This window comes from Coregonus lavaretus (genome assembly GCF_964263955.1).
Source record: "Coregonus lavaretus genome assembly, chromosome: 13".
NCBI lineage: Eukaryota > Metazoa > Chordata > Actinopteri > Salmoniformes > Salmonidae > Coregonus > Coregonus lavaretus.
Genome location: NC_140000.1, coordinates 41,262,480 through 41,286,009, shown reverse-complemented (window position 1 = coordinate 41,286,009; position 23,530 = coordinate 41,262,480). Strand labels below are relative to the sequence as shown.

At 45.0% G+C, this 23,530-nt stretch overlaps 1 protein-coding gene and 1 pseudogene across 2 annotated transcripts in view; both read right to left on the bottom strand.

The window, feature by feature from the left end:
• LOC311140311 (patatin-like phospholipase domain-containing protein 2) overlaps positions 1-23,530 on the bottom strand; it is a 65,235-nt pseudogene that overhangs the window by 32,457 nt on the left and 9,248 nt on the right. The window lies entirely within an intron of this gene.
• On the bottom strand, positions 3,722-22,258 carry LOC311139259 (patatin-like phospholipase domain-containing protein 2; the record flags this gene model as incomplete). Its single annotated transcript, XM_084174150.1, has 8 exons — positions 3,722-5,167; positions 5,293-5,412; positions 10,023-10,155; positions 15,658-15,840; positions 16,482-16,542; positions 19,282-19,410; positions 21,125-21,334; positions 22,241-22,258. 8 exons carry the CDS (start codon positions 22,256-22,258, stop codon positions 4,966-4,968), a joined length of 1,056 nt encoding a protein of 351 aa, XP_084030276.1. The 3' UTR covers positions 3,722-4,965.

The following is a 23,530-nucleotide window of genomic DNA, read 5'->3' as shown; positions in this document are numbered from 1 at the left end:
GTATGGTTTCCTAGAAACAAGGGTCAGTTTACCGCTTTCGCTCAACTTATCCCACTCTCCCCTACTTATTATGCACAGTTTCCAATGATGAGGCACCTCAGTAGTATTTTAACAGTTACAGTATATTTAAACACAGGTCACATCATAAAAAACGTTGTTGTGTTTAATGTTATTAAGATAAGGGCCTTAATGTGAAATAACAACAGTAAAGTATGTTTTAAAAAATGTTTTATTGTCACATACACCGTATAGGTGCAGTGAAATGTGTTGTTTTACAGGGTTAGACATAGTAGTACGGAGCCCCTGGAGCAAAATAGGATTAAGTTCAACAGGTTTTTCACTTTCTCGGCTCAGGTATTTGAACCAGCAACTTTTCGTTTGCTGGCCCAACACTTTAACCACTAGGATACCTGCCGTCCTAGGCACAGGTAGGCAGAGGTTTTCCGTGTTACACACGTTACAAATATAAGTACAGTATGTAGCCTACTATAAATGGGGCAGTTTGATAACTTAACTTTGACATTTGATTATGCCATTAAAATTGTGAATCCTATACACGTAAAGTTATTGTGCAAAAACAATGATCAACATTGAGAGAAGTTCTGAAAGGAACTTTCAAGAATATTGCGATTTCACATTTCTTGACATCACAGCTCATCATAGTTCAGTCCTGTCTAATACAAACAAAATAACACAGCACAGCTCATAGTCAAGAAGTCAACGTCAAGTCATATCAACAGTCCGTCTGGAATGAGGAATGAATGCTACATTTGACTGAACACAGGTAGGTAGGTAGGTAGATAGAGACAACATGTTATCTGGTAATTCCAAAAAAGAATTCACTTGCAGAGGTCTTTGGTGGTGAGCTGGTACATTGTTTTCCAATGTGTACAATATAATAAAATATGATTGGTGGAGTGATCAAAATACATTGACCTGGCCCAGGTATCCTGGATGGATATAGATCTCATTCCGTCAGTAGAGGATGCCTGGTTGTTCCTTAAAAGTAATTTCCTCTCAATCTTAAATAAACATGCCCCATTCAAAAAATACAGAACTAAGAACCGATATAGCCCCTGGTTCTCCTCAGACTTGACTGCCCTTGACCAGCACAAAAACATCCTGTGGCGTACAGCATTAGCATCAAATAGCCCCCGCGATATGCAACTTTTCAGGGAAGTTAGGAACCAATATACACAAGCAGTCAGGAAAACAAAGGCTAACTTTTTCAAACAGAAATTTGCATCCTGTAGCACTAACTCCAAAAAGTTTTGGGACACTGTAAAGTCCATGGAAAATAAGAGCACTTCCTCCCAGCTGCCCACTGCACTGAGGCTAGGAAACACTATCACCACCGATAAATCTACAATAATCGAGAATTTCAACAAGCATTTTGCTACAGCTGGCCATGCTTTCCATCTGGCTACCACTAACCCGGCCACCAACTCTGCACCCTCTGCTGCAACTTGCCCATGCCCCCCCCGCTTCTCCTTCACACAAATTCAGACAGCTGATGTTTTGAAAGCGCTGCAAAATCTGGACCCCTACAAATCAGCTGGGCTAGACAATCTGGACCCTTTCTTTCTAAAACTAGCCGCCGAAATTGTCGCAACCCCTATTACTAGTCTGTTCAACCTCTCTTTCATAACGTCTGAGATCCCCAGAGATTGGAAAGCTGCCGCGGTCATCCCCCTCTTCAAAGGGGGTGACACTCTAGATCCAAACTGCTACAGACCTATATCCATCCTGCCCTGCCTTTCGAAAGTATTCGAAAGCCAAGTTAACAAACAGATCACCGACCATTTCGAATACCACCGTACCTTCTCCGCTATGCAATCCGGTTTCCGAGCTGGTCACGGGTGCACTTCAGCCACGCTCAAGGTCCTAAACGATATTATAACCGCGATTGATAATAGACAGTACTGTGCAGCCGTCTTCATCGACCTGGCCAAGGCTTTCGACTCTGTCAACCACCGCATTCTTATTGGCAGACTAAATAGCCTTGGTTTCTCAAATGACTGCCTCGCCTGGTTCACCAACTACTTCTCAGATAGAGTTCAGTGTGTCAAATCGGAGGGCCTGTTGTCTGGACCTATGGCAGTCTCTATGGGGGTGCCACAGGGTTCAATTCTTGGGCCGACACTTTTCTCCGTGTATATCAATGATGTCGCTCTTGCTGCTGGTGACTCTCAGATCCACCTCTACGCAGACGACACCATTTTGTATACATCTGGCCCTTCATTGGACACTGTGTTAACAAACCTCCAAACGAGCTTCAATGCCATACAACAATCCTTCAGTAGCCTCCAACTGCTCTTAAACACTAGTAAAACTAAATGCATGCTTTTCAATCGAACGCTGCTGGCACCCGCCCACCCGACTAGAATCACCACTCTCGACGGGTCTGACCTAGAGTATGTGGACAACTACAAATACCTAGGTGTCTGGTTAGACTGTAAACTCAACTTCCAGACTCACATAAAGAATCTCCAATCCAAAGTTAAATCTAGAATCGGCTTCCTATTTCGCAACAAAGCCTCCTTCACTCATGCTGCCAAACATGCCCTCGTAAAACTGACTATCCTACCGATCCTTGACTTCGGCGATGTCATTTACAAAAATAGCCTCCAACACTCTACTCAGCAAATTGGATGTAGTCTATCACAGTGCCATCCGTTTTGTCTCCAAAGCCCCATACACTACCCACCACTGTGACCTGTACGCTCTTGTTGGCTGGTCCTCACTACATGTTCGTCGTCAAACCCACTGGCTCCAGGCCATCTATAAATCACTGCTAGGCAAATCCCCGCCTTATCTTAGCTCATTGGTCACCATAGCAGCACCCACCCGTAGTCTGCGCTCCAGCAGGTATATCTCACTGGTCATTCCCAAAGCCAACACCTCCTTTGGCCGCCATTCCTTCCAGTTCTCTGCTGCCAATGACTGGAACGAATTGCAAAAATCTCTGAAGCTGGAGACTCTTATCTCCCTCAATAACTTTAAGCATCAGTTGTCAGAGCACCTTACCGATCACTGCACCTGTACACAGCCCATCTGAAATTAGCCCACCCAACTACCTCATCCCTATATTGTTATTTATTTTGCTCTTTTGCACCCCAGTATCTCTATTTGCACATAATCTCTTGCACATCTAGCATTCCAGTGTTAATACTATTGTAATTATTCTGCACTATAGCCTATTTATTGCCTTACCTCCATAACTTGCTACATTTGCACACACTGTATATATATTTTCTGTTGTATTTCTGACTTTATGTTTTTTACCCCATATGTAACTCTGTGTTGTTTTTATTGCACTACTTTGCTTTATCTTGGCCAGGTCGCAGTTGTAAATGAGAACCTGTTCTCAACTGGCTTACCTGGTTAAATAAAGGTGAAATAAAATAAAATAAAAAACATGATTGAGTCATTAGTGTGTCTATAGCAACAGTTTTGGATCCCAAAGCTATTCGATCACATGACCATATTTTGCCCATCTTAAATCACCTTTCAGTTCCTATACACTATAAACAGGCCCTGTGGGAGGGAACTTGAGCTGGTACATGTAGTTTCCATATGTTTGATATTTTCCATTTATTCCATTCCAGCCATTACAATGAGCCCGTCCTCCTATAGCTCCTCCCACCAGTCTCCTCTGACGCTCAGATAGGCTAATAACCGATTGACAATGCTAGCTTGTACTTTGCTGCAACCTACAGTATCAGACCACTATTTATGACACAACTTTGATTACAATATAGCTACAGTATGTCAAGGGGCAGGGCTCCAAACTGCAACCATTTAATGGCATTTTGCAACCCTTTGACTTGGCTGTGTGAGTTAAATTTGTAATTGGTCGTGTGCAAGCTGAACATTCATTACATGGTCACCTCACTCAAAAGTTTCAAAACGTCCTATTTTTGAGGTGGCTAAAACCATGATTTGGTCAAACAGTAAAGTGCATTATTATCCTCATGATTCCTGTAATGAAAGTATATGCCCAGCCCCTGGGCCTGTTCCGCTGGGGCCTGCTGCTGTGATGAGCAAGCCACTTGATGTGCACTCCGGGAGAGAGAAAAAAGGCTTCTTGATTGTATAACATTTCAATATAACATTTAAAAATCCAATTGTGGGATACACAGCTTTAGAAGCAACTACTGTTCTCAGATTTCTGTGGGTATACTTTATTTTGGTCATCTCTTAATATTGAGCTCGATAACAACTATTTTACAATGAAGATATTTAATATGGCTTTAAGATACGAAGCCCGCGAAATGCGCAATTGTGCATGATCCATTGCGAGTGCATAGGGTAGCAGGGCTACAACAGCAAAAAAAAAGTAGGACATTAAATTTACTTGTAGATTAATACATGACTAACGTTACTAGCAGTGGGTATTATATTTAGTGTTAACGATCTGGCTAATGTGTTTTGAGTTTTCACTTCCTCGTGGTGTATAAGCCCCCAAATAAATTAGCCTATGATATTAGTGCACATACAGAATTAAGCAAATTCCTCTCTATTGAAATAAAATCAGAAAATTCAGGAGCCCTATTTTAACAGTAAAATTATAACAAAACCCTATTGTCAACTCAATTCATGACAATCACTGGATTAGGTTGCACATCAAAATATTGTATCTGGAATCATGCATTCCTGCTTGGACATGTGAGATGAAACAACTTATTTCTTGAATAGCCTACCATCTCTGTAGTTATGGTCTATCTTGGGATAGTTATACAAATCTTTGATATGACTTTACTCCCATAAAAACTGTGGATGGAATCGTGGCTAATGAGGCAATACAAATGTGATGTGACTAAAATATGACTAAAAGGAAAGGGCATTTAGTTGACTAAAATGGCTCACTGTTTTTGTCATTTTATCAATGACTAAATCATTATTAAAATCACAAAAATGAGACTTAATGACATTTTAGTCAAAATGACTTAGACTAGAATAAATCTAAAAAAGTGTGCCAAAATGAACACTGAAGCAGATCTGTCGTGGGGAGGGGCTGGGCGTGTGGGGGCTGAGGATGTTCCAGTAGTGGCTTTGGAAGTTGAGAGCAGAGAGAGCGAACCCGGCGAGGTTACAGTCTCTCTCCCTTTGTCCGTCACTATCCAGGGGTGGGGGCAGGCTCATGCAATTCCTCAGGGAACCATCACTGCAAAAAGAAAAACACACAAGGCCATTAGACTTTATTTATACTGTATGACAGACATACAAATCTACAAGTAGACTCCATCCATCCATAATATAACCCAGTAGTAATAACTCCATGTCTCTCACCTGGTTACGTCTGCTGGTGCTCCTCTCCAGGCCTGTCTGTACACGCTCCCAGCCACATCCCCAGCCACCCCAGCTAGCCAACTTATGTCTGCAGGCAGCTCTGGGATCCACTCCACAAACCTGGAGCACAGGAGAGGGACAACACAGAGAGTCAATGTACTGTGATGAACTTAATCTCAACAATTCCCTTGGTGGATTGACTTGCCTATTTTGCTACAATGTCCACTAGGTGGCGGTCCTGTGCAGTGCGTTCAAATTGATTGTGTTTAGTAGGAAACCTCAATCAATTAAATTGTATTTGTCACATGCTTCCAACAATGCAGAGATAGAAAATATAATATAAATATATACAAATAATAACACAAGGAATAAATACGTATGAGAAACGATAACTTGGATATATACACGGGGTACCAGTACCGAGTTGATGTGCAGGGGTACGAGGTAATTGAGGTAGATACAGTGGGGGGAAAAAGTATTTAGTCAGCCACCAATTGTGCAAGTTCACCTACTTAAAAAGATGAGAGAGGCCTGTAATTTTCATCATAGGTACACGTCAACTATGACAGACAAAATGAGAAAAAAAAATCCAGAAAATCACATTGTAGGATTTTTAATGAATTTATTTGCAAATTATGGTGGAAAATAAGTATTTGGTCAATAACAAAAGTTTCTCAATACTTTGTTATATACCCTTTGTTGGCAATGACACAGGTCAAACGTTTTCTGTAAGTCTTCACAAGGTTTTCACACACTGTTGCTGGTATTTTGGCCCATTCCTCCATGCAGATCCCCTCTAGAGCAGTGATGTTTTGGGGCTGTCGCTGGGCAACACAGACTTTCAACTCCCTCCAAAGATTTTCTATGGGGTTGAGATCTGGAGACTGGCTAGGCCACTCCAGGACCTTGAAATGCTTCTTACGAAGCCACTCCTTCGTTGCCCGGCCGGTGTGTTTGGGATCATTGTCATGCTGAAAGACCCAGCCACGTTTCATCTTCAATGCCCTTGCTGATGGAAGGAGGTTTTCACTCAAAATCTCACGATACATGGCCCCATTCATTCTTTCCTTTACACGGATCAGTCGTCTTGGTCCCTTTGCAGAAAAACAGCCCCAAAGCATGATGTTTCCACCCCCATGCTTCACAGTAGGTATGGTGTTCTTTGGATGCAACTCAGCATTCTTTGTCCTCCAAACACGACGAGTTGAGTTTTTACCAAAAAGTTATATTTTGGTTTCATCTGACCATATGACATTCTCCCAATCCTCTTCTGGATCATCCAAATGCACTCTAGCAAACTTCAGACGGGCCTGGACATGTACTGGCTTAAGCAGGGGGACACGTCTGGCACTGCAGGATTTGAGTCCCTGGCGGCGTAGTGTGTTACTGATGGTAGGCTTTGTTACTTTGGTCCCAGCTCTCTGCAGGTCATTCACTAGGTCCCCCGTGTGGTTCTGGGATTTTTGCTCACCGTTCTTGTGATCATTTTGACCCCACGGGGTGAGATCTTGCGTGGAGCCCCAGATCGAGGGAGATTATCAGTGGTCTTGTATGTCTTCCATTTCCTAATAATTGCTCCCACAGTTGAATTCAAGCTGCTTACCTATTGCAGATTCAGTCTTCCCAGCCTGGTGCAGGTCTACAATTTTGTTTCTGGTGTCCTTTGACAGCTCTTTGGTCTTGGCCATAGTGGAGTTTGGAGTGTGACTGTTTGAGGTTGTGGACAGGTGTCTTTTATACTGATAACAAGTTCAAACAGGTGCCATTAATACAGGTAACGAGTGGAGGACAGAGGAGCCTCTTAAAGAAGAAGTTACAGGTCTGTGAGAGCCAGAAATCTTGCTTATTTGTAGGTGACCAAATACTTATTTTGCACCATAATTTGCAAATAAATTCATAAAAAATCCTACAATGTGATTTTCTGGATTTTTGTTGTTGTTGTGTCTTCTTCACGACTGTGTTGGTGTGATGTGGAGCATGATAATTCCATAGTGATCTGGACACCGAGGAACTTGAAGCTCTTGACCTGCTCCACTACAGCCCTGTCGATGTGGATGGGGGCATGCTCGGGGACGTGCTCGGCCCTCCATTTCCTGTAGTCCACGATCAGCTTCTTTGTCTTGCTGACGTTGAGGGAGAGGTTGTTGTCCTGGCACCACACTGCCAGATCTCTGACCTCCTCCTTATAGGCTGTCTAATCGTCATCGGTGATCAGGCCTACCTCTGTCGTATCGTCAGCAAATGTAATGATGGTGTTGAAGTCGTGCGCTGCCAGTCGTGGGCGAACAGAGAGTACAGGAGGGGACTAAGCATGCACCCCTCAGGGGCCCCTGTTTTGAGGGTCAGCGAGACAGATGTGTTGTTGCCTACCCTCACCACCTGGGGATGGCCCGGTGGGAAGTCCAGGATCCAGTCGCAGAGGGAGGTGTTTAATCCCAGTGTCCTTAGCTTACTGATGAGCTTGGAGGGAACTATGGTGTTGAATGCTGAGCTGTAGTCAATGAACAGCATTCTCACGTAGGTGTTCCTTTTGTCCAGGTGGGAAAGGGCAGTGTGGAGTGTAATAGAGATTGCATAATCTGTGGATCTTTTGGGGCGGTATGCGAATTGGAGTGGGTCCAGGTTGTCTGGGATGATGGTGTTTATGTGAGCCATGACTTTCAAAGCATTTCATGGCTACAGATGTGAGTGCTACGGGGCGATAGTCATTTAGACAGGTTACCTTGGCGTTCTTGGGTACAGGGACTATGGTGGTCTGCTTGAAACATGTAGGCATTACAGACTGGGTCAGGGAGAGGTTGAAAATGACACTTGCCAGCTGGTCAGCTCATGCTCTGAGTACGTGTCCTGGTAATCCGTCTGGCCTTGCGGCCTTGTGAAAGTTAACCTGTTTAAAGGTCTTACTCACATCGGCAACGGAGAGCGTAGTCACACATTCGTCTGGAACAGCTGGTACTCTCATGCATGGTTCAGTGTTGCTAGTCTCGAAGCGAACATAGAAGGTATTTAGCTTGTCTGATATGCTCGCGTCACTGGACAGCTTGTGGCTGGGTTTCCCTTTGTAATCCGTGATAGTTTGCAAGCCCTGCCACATTCAACGAGCGTCAGAGCCGGTGTAGTAGGATTCGATTTTGGTCCTGTATTGACACTTTGCCTGTTTGATGGTTTGTCAGAGGGCGTAGGGGGATTTCTTATAAGCGTCCAGATTAGTGTCCCGCTCCTTGAAAGTGTCAGCTCAAGCCTTTAGATCAGTGCGGATGTTGCCTATTATCCATGGCTTCTGGTTGGGATATGTACGTACATACGTACGTACGTACGGTCACTGTGGGGACAGCATTGTCGATACACTTATTAATGAAGCTGGTGACTGATGTGGTAAACTCCTCAATGCCATCGGATGAATCCCGGAACATATTCCAGTCTGTGCTAGCGAAACAGTCCTGTAGCTAGCATCCGCTTCATCGGACCACTTCCATATTTAGTGCGTCACTGGTACTTCTTGTTTGAGTTTTTGCTTGTAAGCAGGAATCAGGAGGATAGAGTTATGGTCAGATTTGCCAAATGGAGGGCGAGGGAGAACTTTGTATGCATCTCTGTGTGTGGAGTAAAGGTGATCTAGAGTTTTTTGGCCTCTAGTTGCACAGGTGACATGCTGGTAGAAATTAGGTAAAACATATTTCAGTTTTCCTGCATTAACGTCACCGGACACTAGGCACCGCCTCTTGGTGAGCATTTTCTCGTTTGCTTATGGCCCTATACAGCTCGTTGAGTGCAGTCTTAGTGCCAGCGTCGGTAAATAGTATGGTCTACAGTTTATCATGAGGTATTCTAGCTCTGGCGAGCAGAACCTCGAGACTTTCTTAATATTAGAGATCGCGCACCAGCTGTTGTTTACAAAGAGACACACCCCTCCCCTGAGCTTCTCCGACGCCACCGTTCTGTCCAACTAAATTTATGTTTACCATGTCCTTGTTTGGCCACAACTCTGAGAAATATAGGATATTACAGTTCTTCAGATCACGTTGATAGGATAGTCTCGAACGGAGCTCATTCAGTTTATTTTCCAGTGATTGCACGTTCGCCAATAGAACGGAGGGTAGAGGCGATTTATCCACTCTCCAACGTAGTCTCGTCGGGTATCCCGCATGCCGGCCTCTATAGCGCCGTATTCTCCTTCATCGAGTGTCGGGGATTTGGACCTGGTCCGCGATAATCAATGTCTTTCGCCTCCGACTCATTGAAGTAGAAGTACTCGTCCAAATCGAGGTTAGTGATAGCAGTTCTGATGTCAAGAAGCTATTTTCTGTCATAGGAAACGATGGCGGAAACATGATGTATCAAAAAAGTAGCGTTCAGTGCAAGAAGTACACAAAATAGCACAATTGGTCAGGAGCCTGTAAAACGGCGGCTATTCCCTCCAGCGCTATTCTTTACTAATCCAAACCTGTTTGCATTCCTAGTTCGTTTGCATTTACAGTGTTATTTGGTTGCTGTGGTGGGCTAATGACTACTTTGTTGTCAGTGGTTTCTGTCAGGGCTAGTTTGAAGGTATTGGCTACTGTATGCTAAAGGCTAGTTATGCTTAAGGCTAGTTCAGGGCTTTTTAGAAGCTGATTTGTTTGCATTACTGTTGTCATCATTTGTTGCTGTTTGAGCTACTGTGACCGCATTGAGTTCATTGAGGGCTTGTTTGTGGTAGGTAGCACTAGTGGTGTAGGATGTAGTCTTACCTCTTGCCCACTGAGTAGGCTGACACCACAGGTAGTGTGCAGGGCAGGAGCATGTAGGAGGCCACTCTGACCGGCAGCATCTCGGACACCTTAGCATACAGACCAGGCTTCTGCTGGCACGCCTCACAGAACACTACAGTCATAGACACACAATATGTTACACTTCACACAGCCTCAGAGGACTTTCAGATACAGCCTCAGAGGACTTTCAGATACACACAACAACCACACGTCACTGACAAGAGCACAGTGACAACACAATGTTATAACTAGATAACAACAGCTTTGAGCAGAAAAGATTGGAAAGTCTAGGTCAGGGATGAGCAACTTTGATGGGGGTGGGGCCCACAAAAAATCTGAACTCATCATGATGGGCCGCAGTGTCTCGCAGGTCTGCATACACACATCCACACCCACACATGCAGTCAGAGCCGGCCCTAGCCTTTTGGGGACCGTAAGTGACATTTTGTTGGGGGGGCCCCCCACCTTGCAAGCAAAACATTAAAGCAGCCCCCCTCTTGAAAGTGGATAAATTTTTTTGCAGTTTAAAAGGTACATTTCCTGCAATTCTATACATTTTGCCATGGGGCGTAGAGAACATTTTGCCGTTTTTAATATGATATCTGAGAGACTAACAAAATCAAGCTATTTTAGATAGCTAGCTAAACTGATGTACCAATCCCCCAAAACATTGCTGACATGGGCTAATTGAGTGACTGTCAGTAGCTACATTTCCATCCAATTTGCGACAGATTTTCATGTGAATATTCTAAAATCTGCATAAAACAATATGTGCATTTTCCCACCAGAGATGTGTTTCCATCAAACAGACTTTTTGCGGATAAAAGGCTGGTGGTGATGACAAAGGCTGGTGGTGATGACAAGTTAAATGGGTTTACATCACATTTTCAACTCTACTGATGGTTTTGTTACAAGAACTGTTGCGTTATATAGGTCTTGGCACATGCTCTTTAGCCAACAGCTCGCAGATACAGTGTGGGTAGGCTACCTACATTGCAAGATTATTATTGATGAGCGATATTATTTGTATTTGTCAAACGGCAGCCAAGCATCGATCATCCTGTCACCAGAATAAGACCCTTTATTGGAAAGGAGTATCAAGCTCATCACCTTGCACATTCACCACCCTGTGAAGTTAATCATAACTTATTTCATCTGCAGCCTAATAAATTGCCTACCTCCCGAGTCATAGTGGGAGGACCACACAACATACAGTATCATTGCGTGACTCCAAGTTTACTTCAATGTGATGGTTAATATATAAATATTTGAGCATTAAGACGTTTCCACCACCATTTCTCGCATAATTAATTTTACAGACACAAAAAGATCCCACCAAGTCGGCATTTATAAAATTGTACCGGCATTTCATGTTTCCATCAGCCTTGTCGTGACTTTTTTTTTCACGTGACAGGTAATTCATACGCATGAAATGGGTGGATAGAAACCTGGTTAGTGACTGACATAAGAGAAAAACTGCTGATGCACAACCAAATTTCGAAAATGCACCTATTGTATTCTACTATACTAACTCTTGAGAGTAAGTCGAGACCCCGACTTGTGTGTATGTATATATATATATATATACAGTGGGGAAAAAAAGTATTTAGTCAGCCACCAATTGTGCAAGTTCTCCCACTTAAAAAGATGAGACAGGCCTGTAATTTTCATCATAGGTACACGTCAACTATGACAGACAAAATGAGAAAAGAAAATCCAGAAAATCACATTGTAGGATTTTTTATTAATTTATTTGCAAATTATGGTGGAAAATAAGTATTTGGTCAATAACAAAAGTTTCTCAATACTTTGTTATATACCCTTTGTGGGCAATGACACAGGTCAAACGTTTTCTGTAAGTCTTCACAAGGTTTTCACACACTGTTGCTGGTATTTTGGCCCATTCCTCCATGCAGATCTCCTCTAGAGCAGTGATGTTTTGGGGCTGTCACTGGGCAACACGGACTCCCTCCAAAGATTTTCTATGGGGTTGAGATCTGGAGACTGGCTAGGCCACTCCAGGACCTTGAAATGCTTCTTACGAAGCCTCTCCTTCATTGCCCGGGCGGTGTGTTTGGGATCATTGTCATGCTGAAAGACCCAGCCACGTTTCATCTTCAATGCCCTTGCTGATGGAAGGAGGTTTTCACTCAAAATCATGATACATGGCCCCATTCATTCTTTCCTTTACACAGATCAGTCGTCCTGATCCCTTTGCAGAAAAACAGCCCCCAAGCATGATGTTTCCACCCCCATGCTTCACAGTAGGTATGGTGTTCTTTGGATGCAACTCAGCATTCTTTGTCCTCCAAACACGACGAGTTGAGTTTTTACCAAAAAGTTATATTTTGGTTTCATCTGACCATATGACATTCTCCCAATCCTCTTCTGAATCATCCAAATGCACTCTAGCAAACTTCAGACGGGCCTGGACATGTACTGGCTTAAGCAGGGGGACACGTCTGGTACTGCAGGATTTGAGTCCCTGGCGGCGTAGTGTGTTACTGATGGTAGGCTTTGTTACATTGGACCCAGCTCCCTGCAGGTCATTCACTAGGTCCCCCCGTGTGGTTCTGGGATTTTTGCTCACCGTTCTTGTGATCATTTGGACCCCACGGGGTGAGATCTTGCGTGGAGCCCCAGATCGAGGGAGATTATGAGTGGTCTTGTATGTCTTCCATTTCCTAATAATTGCTCCCACAGTTGATTTCTTCAAACCAAGCTGCTTACCTATTGCAGATTCAGTCTTCCCAGCCTGGTGCAGGTCTACAATTTTGTTTCTGGTGTCCTTTGACAGCTCTTTGGTCTTGGCCATAGTGGAGTTTGCAGTGTGACTGTTTGAGGTTGTGGACAGGTGTCTTTTATACTGATAACAAGTTCAAACAGGTGCCATTAATACAGGTAACGAGTGGAGGACAGAGGAGCCTCTTAAAGAAGAAGTTACAGGTCTGTGAGAGCCAGAAATCTTGCTTGTTTGTAGGTGACCAAATACTTATTTTCCACCATAATTTGCAAATAAATTCATTAAAAATCCTAAAATGTGATTTTCTGGATTTTTTTTCTGAATTTGTCTGTCATAGTTGACGTGTACCTATGATGAAAATTACAGGCCTCTCTCATCTTTTTAAGTAGGAGAACTTGCACAATTGGTGGCTGACTAAATACTTTTTTCCCCCACTGTATATATATATATATATATATATATATATATATATATATATATATACAGTGAGGGAAAAAAGTATTTGATCCCCTGCTTATTTTGTACGTTTGCCCACTGACAAAGAAATGATCAGTCTATAATTTAATGGTAGGTTTATTTGAACAGTGAGAGACAGAATAACAACAACAAAAATCCAGAAAAACGCATGTCAAAAATGTTATAAATTGATTTGCATTTTAATGAGGGAAATAAGTATTTGACCCCCTCTCAATCAGAAAGATCTCTGGCTCCCAGGTGTCTTTTATACAGGTAACGAGCTGAGATTAGGAGCACACTCTTAAAGGGAGTGCTCCTAATCTCATTTTGTTACCTGTATAAAAGACACCTGTCCACAGAAGCAATCAATCAGATTCCAAACTCTCCACCATGGCCAAGACCAAAGAGCTCTCCAAGAATGTCAGGGACAAGATTGTAGACCTACACAAGGCTGGAATGGGCTACAAGACCATCGCCAAGCAGCTTGGTGAGAAGGTGACAACAGTTGGTGCGATTATTCGCAAATGGAAGAAACACAAAAGAGCTGTCAATCTCCCTCGGCCTGGGGCTCCATGCAAGATCTCACCTCGTGGAGTTGCAATGATCATGAGAATGGTGAGGAATCAGCCCAGAACTACACGGGAGGATCTTGTCAATGATCTCAAGGCAGCTGGGACCATAGTCACCAAGAAAACAATTGGTAACACACTACGCCGTGAAGGACTGAAATCCTGCAGCGCCCGCAAGGTCCCCCTGCTCAAGAAAGCACATATACAGGCCCGTCTGAAGTTTTCCAATGAACATCTGAATGATTCAGAGGAGAACTGGGTGAAAGTGTTGTGGTCAGATGAGACCAAAATGGAGCTCTTTGGCATCAACTCAACTCGCCATGTTTGGAGGAGGAGGAATGCTGCCTATGACCCCAAGAACACCATCCCCACCGTCAAACATGGAGGTGGAAACATTATGCTTTGGGGGTGTTTTTCTGTTAAGGGGACAGGACAACTTCACCGCATCAAAGGGACGATGGATGGGGCCATGTACCGTCAAATCAGCCAGGGCATTGAAAATGGGTCGTGGATGGGTATTCCAGCATGACAATGACCCAAAACACACGGCCAAGGCAACAAAGGAGTGGCTCAAGAAGAAGCACATTAAGGTCCTGGAGTGGCCTAGCCAGTCTCCAGACCTTAATCCCATAGAAAATCTGTGGAGGGAGCTGAAGGTTCAAGTTGCCAAACGTCAGGCTCAAAACCTTAATGACTTGGAGAAGATCTGCAAAGAGGAGTGGGACAAAATCCCTCCTGTGATGTGTGCAAACCTGGTGGCCAACTACAAGAAAAGTCTGACCTCTGTGATTGCCAACAAGTGTTTTGCCACCAAGTACTAAGTCATGTTTTGCAGAGGGGTCAAATACTTATTTCCCTCATTTAAATGCAAATCAATTTATAATAATTTTGACATGCGTTTTTCTTGATTTTGTTGTTGTTATTCTGTCTCTCACTGTTCAAATAAACCTACCATTAAAATTATAGACTGATCATGTCTTTGTCAGTGGGCAAACGTACAAAATCAGCAGGGGATCAAATACCTTTTTCAATTATAGTCCCAATAAGTGCAAACCAGATGGGATGGTGTATTGTTGCTGAATGCTGTGGTAGCCATGCTGGTTAAGTGTGCCTTGAATACGAAATAAATCACTGACAGTGTCACCAGCAAAGCACCCCCAGACCATCACACCTCCTCCTCCATGCTTCATGGTGGGAACCACACATGAGGAAGTCAACAATTCACCTACTCTGTGTCTCACAAAGACACGGCGGTTGGAACCAAAGATCTCACATTTGGACTCATCAGACCAAAGAACAAATTTCCACTGGTCTAATGTCCATTGCTCGTGTTTCTTGCTCATCTTCTTATTATTAGTGCCCTTTAGTAGTGGTTTCTTTGCAGCAATTCGACCATGAAGGCCTGATTCACAGTCTCCTCTGAACAGTTGATGTTGAAATGTGAAATTCCACAAATTAACTTTTTTAACATGGCACACCTGTTAATTGAAATGCATTCCAGGTGACTACCTCATGAAGCTGGTTGAGAGAATGCCAAGACTGTGCAAAGCTGTCATCAATGCAAAGGGTGGCTACTTTGAAGAATCTCAAATATAAAATATAGTTTGAACACTTTCTTTTGGTTACTACATGATTCCATATGTGTTATTTCATAGTGTCTTCACTATTATTCTACAATGTAGAAAACAGTAAAAAATAAAGAAAACCCCTTGAATGAGTAAGTGTGTCCAAACTTTTGACTGGTACTGTATATACACAAAAAAAAGTGGAAATTGATTCGCAGGCCTACAAAAGGGGCGCGGGACACCAGTTGCCCATCCCTGGTCTAGGTTGACCTCCTATCTACCTTTCTTGATTTCGGTAGGCAGTTTGTCAACACTCTGCTCATCCAACCACCAGTGTTGCTTTCTCAGGAGGCTGACCCGCCAGAACATCCAGTTCTTAGTGGTTTCCATGGCGATGGGTTTGCAGCAGCAGGTGGCTTCTGATGGGTTGGGGCCGGCTGTCGGACACTCCAGCTTCAGCAGAACTGACATCATAAACAATACATTAATAATCTTTGTAATACAGCATAGACGGGTTGGTTGTTTAGCAACAAAACCGACGCTTGGCAACTATGGGGCAAAACAGACGGGGTTGGCTTAGATTGTTGACAACATGTAAACTATATTTTGTCTCAATGTTTATTGAAACCATAAATACATTTGCACAATGAGCATTTGTTGTCTCTCAAATACATTGTTACAGTTGTTGGTTAGCTAGCTAGCCATATTAGCATTGACATGAAATCAGTCAAAACACCTCAAAACAAGACATGGTATCAAGATAAAACGAGCTGAAACGAGCCACCTACGATTCCCCACACGGCAGCTTCTTGTCATTGTTGCTAGCTATCTGACCGCTCAGAATCATAATAAAGCACGGCTTCCCACACCATGGATGTGCGTGCATTTTCGTGATGTTGTCAGCCAACCCGTCTTTACAAATATTACACCATAAATAAGTGTTGGTTTACCATAATGTAAATGGAAATAAGTGCTGGTTTATTCCATACTTCCTGTTGAACCCTATACAATTGACATTATTGATGCTCACTGCATTTATGTCACAGTAGCTTATGATCTTAGCACAGCCCACTATTACTGTCAAAGGCAACATAGTAATACTCACGGTTCTCCTCAAGAAAGCGAAGGGCGTCCTTGTAGCCACTCTCACATATCTCTGCCATGACCTGTCAAAGAAAACACTTAGATATTGAGGTAGGGGATCATATGAAAGAGGTATATTGAATAAATATACTGCCCCTATATAAGAGAGACGATACCCATAAGACAGAGACTTTGTTAATCATATAACAACAGATATATAACCATACAAGATACAGGGCTTTTGTTATAACTGTCACTATATCATTGACTGATTAGCAATCATGTTATTGCTGATAATTAACTATGACATAAGCAGTTGTTTTTTAACCACATAAAACAGAGGGAAATTCTGGCCTCCCGAGTGGTGCAGCGGTCTAAGGCACTGCATCGCAGTGCTAGAGGCGTCACTACAGTTCGATCCCATGAGGCGGCACACAATTGGCCTAGCGTCGTCCAGGTTAGGGAGGGTTTGGCCGGCCGGGATATCCATGTCCCATCACGCTCTAGCGACTCCTTGTGGTGGGCAGGGTGTATGCACGCTGACTTCGGTCACCAGTTGTACAGTGTTTCCTCCGACACATTGGTGCGGCTGGCTTCTCGGTTAAGCGAGCAGTGTGTCAAGAAGCAGTGCGGCTTGGCAGGGTCGTGCTTCGGAGGACGCACGGCTCTCGACCTTTGACTCTCCCGAGTCCGTACGGGAGTTGCAGCAATGGGACAAGACTGTAACTACCAATTGGATATCACGAAATTGGGTAGAAAAAGGGGTAAAAACTGTTGACCCATTGGGGCGGGTCAACACTACTCTTCCCCAAGTATAGTTCTCAAATAAAGAGTACCCATCACATCCAGGCCCACGGGCCGAGGGTGATGGTTCAGAATGTTCCCATGCAAAACAATCACCTCTCAAGGGCGTCCTTGTCCAGCCACCAGGCCTGGCAGGGCCCACGTCCCTTCCACGGGACAGGTTGCCACATGCAGAGTTGCCCCAGTGGGGCGACTGTCACAGGGCTCCCCGGCCCCCCCAGGGGACAGGTGGGTTCCCTTGCTCCTCACAGAGAGCAGTGGCGTGCATGTGCAGTCTCCCCTTGGTTCTACGCACCGTAGACCAGGGGTACAGACTACAATTCGCAGGGGTCCCCCCGCGTTTCATGGGAAGAGTGAAGTCCACTGCACAGGGGGAAGCAGCCCGAGTCCTCAGAGACGAGATACAGTCTCTGTTGGCCAAGGGAGCCGTATGCGTGGTGCTGAGGGAGGAAGCTCACCAGGGCTTATTCAGACGTTATTTCTTGGTCCCCCCCCCAAAAAGGAGATCCTGGATTTACAGCACCTCAACAAGCATCTGAAAGTCTACAGATTTCGAATGATAACGTATCGCATGCTGTTCGATTTGATTCGGCTTAACGAGTGGTTCACCACAGTAGACCTCAAGGATGCTTGTCCTGCACATAGAAGATTTCTAAGTTTCACCTTCGATCGGCTTCGAGGGCATAGCCTATGAATATCTCACCTTACCATTCAGTCTGTCCCTTGCCCCACGGACATTCACGAAGTGTGTCGAAGCCGCCCTAGCCCCCCTACGGGAGAGTGGCTTAAGAGTCCTGACGTATCATTGACGACTGGTTGATCTGACTGGTTGATCTGACTGGTTGATCTGCGCAGACATTCGGGCTCGGGCAGCGGACCACACAGCCCAGCTGTTGTTGTACCTGCTCGCTCTAGACTTCAGGATAAATCGTGCCAAAAGCTTGCTCTTACCAACCCAGCAGAAAATATTTTGGGGATTGTCTCTGGCCTCTGTAGCCTGTTGAGCAGCCCTCACCGTGGAGACAAGAGACGTCTTTTCGCCACTGCCTCTCAGTGTTTTGCCCAGCAACATCAGTCACGTAATGGATGTGTCTGAGGCTTCTTGGGCTCATGGCCTCCATGATTGTGGCAGTTCCGCTTGGGCTCCTCCTCATGAGAGACTTCCAGCATTCGGTGACCTCACTCCGCTTGGACCCATCTCTCCACCGGCACAGGCGCGTGCTTCTCTCTGCAAAGTGTCTATTGGCACTTCAATGCTGGAAAGACCCATCCCTCTAGATGCAGGGCTGCCCTACTGGGAGAGTCGTCATGCGCAAAGTAGTGACAACGGAAGCATCACTACAGGGATGGGGGGCAGTCCACGAAGGGCGTATGGTGAACGGCGTATGGTCAGACTCTATGAGTACAGCCCATAAACGTTTTCGAGCTCTACACTGTGTTACTAGCCCTCAGGCACTTCCGTCCATTCTTACAGGGCCAACATGTCCCGGTCAGGTCGGACAACACGTCTACGGTGGCATATATCAACCGCCAAGGAGGAACATGCTCCCATCAACTTAATCTCTGGCTAGAGAGAGCTTGCTATGGAGCAGTGACCATCTGTTGTCTCTTGGCGCAACACGTGCCAGGTAGACTAAACTCAAGTGCGGATTTACTGTCGCGGGGAACCCACTACCAGGGGAGTGGCGACTTCATCCCGAAGTCGTCAAGAAGGTGTTGGGGCGTTACAGCAGGGCTGCCATCGATCTGTACGCACTGCAGGACAATGTGCACTGTCGCTTGTTCTTCGCGATGAGAGATCACAACGCTCTTCTAGGCGTGCCATCTTCTGTACGCCTTCCCTCCAGTGGGCCCCTATTCTGGACAGTGAGAGAAAACGGTCTATCCCTCATTGTGATAGCTCTGCATTACCCGGGAAGCCATGGCTGGCGGAGATTGTACCTCTCCTGTACGCGCAACCATGGCGCCTCCCACAGCGCAGGGATCTGCTATCCCAAGAGCAGAGCGAAATATTACACCCTCATCCCGAGCTGATGGATCTCTGGGCTGGCCCGTGAGAAGTCCAACTTAGCCTTGGCGGGCTTGCCCTGAACGTGGTTGCCACAATTTAGAGCGCCACAGCCCCTTCTACAAGAGATCTTAACGACCTGAAGTGGAGGGTATTCGAGAGGTTGTGTTAGAGACGAGAGTTGGTCTCCTTTCAGTGTTCCATCCCTGCCGTTCTCTCCTTCCTACAGGAATTGTTTGACAAGGGCAAGGCCTTTTCCACCATTAAGATCTACTTGGCGGCGATCTCAGCCTGTCATTTAGGACTAGGTGAGACGACGATCGGGGCTCACTCCCTGGTTCGTTGTTTTATGAATGGAGCGCGCTGTCTCCATCTGGTCTCCAAGCCACATGCATTGTTCTGGATGCACTTACAGGCAATCACTCTGAACCCCTGGAGACAGTGGATCTTAAGACTCTCTTATGAGACGGCCCTGTTGCTCGCCAAGGCCAAGCACGTTAGCGACCTTCATGCGCTCCCGGTTCATCCTTTATGCACTCAATTTGCCCCTAACTACTCCAAGGTTAGGAATGAATGCCGCGTTCATTCCTAAGGTCATTTCCATGACTTCTAGTAGTCAAGCCACTGACCTCTTCCCCTTCCACCGTCCACCGTTCTCTTCTCCAGAGCAGCGGTGCCTTAACATGTTGTGTCCGGTGCACGCACTGCACATCTACGTAGACAGGACTAGGTCATTCCGGAGTTGTGACCAACTGTTTGTTTGCTTCACCAACCCTGCTCGGGGTAGGGCTTTGCCCAAACAACACCTCTCCCATTGGGTAGTGGAGGCTATCACCAAGGTGTGCAGTTGTCCGGGATTACAGTCTCCCCTGGGTGTCCGGGCACATTCCACTAGAGGAATTGCCACATCATGGGCACTGTTCAGAGGCATCTCCGTCTTGGAGATTTGTGCGGCGGCTAGTTGGGCTTCTCCTCACACCTTTGTGAGGTTCTATCGCCTGGACGTTACTGCACCATCCCTGGCACACAGTCCTTGGTGCTGGAGCTGAGTAGGATGGATCAGCTACATTACCATGTACCACAATAGGCTTCTCAGGAAACAGACTATTGGCAATCGGGTGTTTTGCAAGTGTCCCGTAGTGAGATGTCGAACCGAGTCGACTGAAAGAAAACGTTGGGTTACGGTATGTAACCCCAGTTCTCTGTAGGAGATGAGGGAGACATCTCACCAGATTGCCCCTCTTGCATGACTCATGTAAGAGGTAGTTCTTAGAATGAGGAAACCAGAGCAGTGCAGGGTGTTATATAGATGCGTGGTGCATACACCAACAAAGCTCTGATTGGCCTGTTAGGCGTTATTTGAATAAGGTTTCAACCAATGACCCGCAGAAGAGGGTGTGTCCCATAGTGAGATGTCCCCCTCATCTCCTTCAGAGAACCGGGGTTACATACCGTAACCCAAACATTTCATAACACATTCATAACCATACATAAGGAATTTACAAGCAGTCATAAACAACCCATCTAATGAATGGGACTAAGGAGCATCCTGATCCTCCATCCTACCTTTGGGAACAGGGCCTACATAAGGACTTCATAACACATTCATAACCCATAAATAACGCATTGGTAAGCAGTCATAGCGGGAGTCCTGCACTTTGAAAAAAGGGTTGCAAAGGGTTTTCCGGCTTTCCCCATAGGAGAACCCTTATTGGTTCCAGCTCTCTTTGGAAATGGTTCTACATGGAACCGGGTTCTACTTGGAACCAAAAATTGATCTTCAAAGAGTCCTATGGGGACAGCCGATGAACCCTTTAAGGTTCTAGATAGAAAAAAAGGTGCTAAGTGTGTACCTTGGGTTCTGGGGGGAACAGGGCCTTGCTGAGGCGGTACATGTTGCCCAGGTTCAACCGGATGGAGGTGTTGTTGAGACGAAGCTCGTGGAAGTTGAAGGAGGTGTCCCGGGGACAGATGTCGCTTTCGCCAGAGAACGGCGAGATGCTGATGGTGTTCTTCAGCACTGACTGTGGAAGGTTGTCACTGATCCCACCATCCACATAACGCTGGAGAGAGAAGAGGGGGGGAGAGAGGGAGGAGGGAGAGAGAAAGTGAGAATACTTGGGTGTTTTTGGACCCATGCTCAATTATAAACAAGCCTGTTTGACTATTTACTTACATCAGGACCACAGAGATGACTGTTCTACATCGCTTATAAAGGCTATCAACTTAGAGAAGATTTGTCTGGCATTCACTCTAAGGGGCAAGACACATCAATACAGCTGTTACAGAATCCCCCTGCCAAGGGCGCTATATCACTGTTTTGTGTGAGCATTTGTTTATTTGCTTTCTGGAGCCACGCAGTCTGACTCTCACCCATCCTCACCCTTTCACCCCCCGACCAGAGAGATGATATCTCCTCCAGTTTATGGCTTCAGCCAATCAGACAATAGCCATGTGTCTCAACCCTGTGCAAGCTCTAGCCATGCAGTCTCTCCAGGCCCTGATTGGCTAGCCAGCCTGACCCATGCTCGCCAAGGGAGTAAATATTGCCATACCTAAACTGTGTTATTCCAGTCTGTGAGTGTGGGTGAACATATGTGCATACGATTCGTGACTACAAAGTAAGTTGATATCGCTGTTATCATTGTAGTATGTGCTAGAGTAGCAGCATTCCATGTAGTTCTCATTCAAGTTATTATGTTACTTCTGATATTGTATGCAATGATGAGTCCTTGCTCTTGTGTGTTGCTGTGCAATAGCATACTATTTGTATAATATACAATCCTTGCCATTATTCTTACTGTGTTATCACCATGCTAGTCATTAATCTGGTGTTACTATATAATACATGCGTATTAGGTCATTATTAGATACAGTCCTTGTTGTTTTATCCCATATCCCATTCTATCGTACTCTGAAAATATATATTCAGGCCAGTGTATTTATCTCCTGTATAGCATATGCATTACCTCTCTATTTCTGTCCATTACAGAACCATACCCATGTACATCTTGTCCTGTGTGTGATTTAAAGTTCCTGTGTGTGTTAACGCTTGGGCTGCTTTATTCCCCTCTAACCAGGGGGCCGTGTCAGTGAGTCACAAACCAGTAAAATATGTAGAGCCGGGTCGCTCTCTTTCAACAGCCCCGTGCCTGAGACAGAAATAGATATAGCACATAGGTCATTAAAGCACTGACAGAGACCCATAGGTATTTTGATGAGAAAGTAAGTAAATAATAGTATTTGGAAAATATATTATAAATATTTGTTGTTGATTGCCTCCACCTATCTTCTGCTAAACAACATGTAACTTATAACCCAACTCGGTTATCACTGAAATATAATATGATACGACTTATTCAAGGAAACATTCCCCTCTTGTGGGCATATTAGGCATGCCAGTACAATATTTCCCCTTAGCCAACCTCTCCACACTGCTAACTCATGACCAAACAATCTGACATTACTATTTGGAGAATTTATCAATTTTTACGCCAGTCTTATATAATTACACGATGTTGCTCCATTTCAAGTTCAGATTTGTGAATGAATTCATATTTTTCTAGTGTAAAACGCTTAGAACATCTGAGGGGGAAAAAGGATAGCAGTGCCAGTTCCAAAGCATGATCAAGACTCAATTTCGCAGTGAGGTTGGCAAAGAGAGTTCAGGGCTGAGGGCAAAGAATGTAGTATATTTCCTTGTTCAGAGTGTCAAAGCCAACTGTTACGAGAATGTAGTCCAGTGATGAAATCTAGTTTAAATGAAACCGAGCGAGAGCGAGAGCGAGAGCGAGAGCGAGAGCGAGAGCGAGAGCGAGAGAGAGAGAGAGAGAGAGAGAGCGAGAGCGAGAGAGAGAGCGATAGAATACCTAAATCGGTCAGTGTTATATGGTAGTTTATGTTTTGGAGAACTGTGCTCAGTTTAGAATGGAGCCACCCTGGACTCCCTGGTTATTTCAGCCACACCTGTTGCTGACAAGTGTATAAAATCGAGCACACCGCCATGCAATCTCCATAGACAAACATTGGAATTAGAATGGCCTTACTGAAGAGCTCAGTGACTTTCAATGTGGCACCATCATAGGACGCCACCTTCCCAACAAGTCAGTTCGTCACATTTCTGCCCTGCTAGAGCTGACCGGTCAACTGTAAATGCTGTTATTGTGAAGTGGAAACGTCTAGGAGCAACACCGGCTCAGCCGCAAAGTGGTAGGCCACACAAGCTCACAGAACGGGACCGCCGAGTGCTGAAGTGCGTA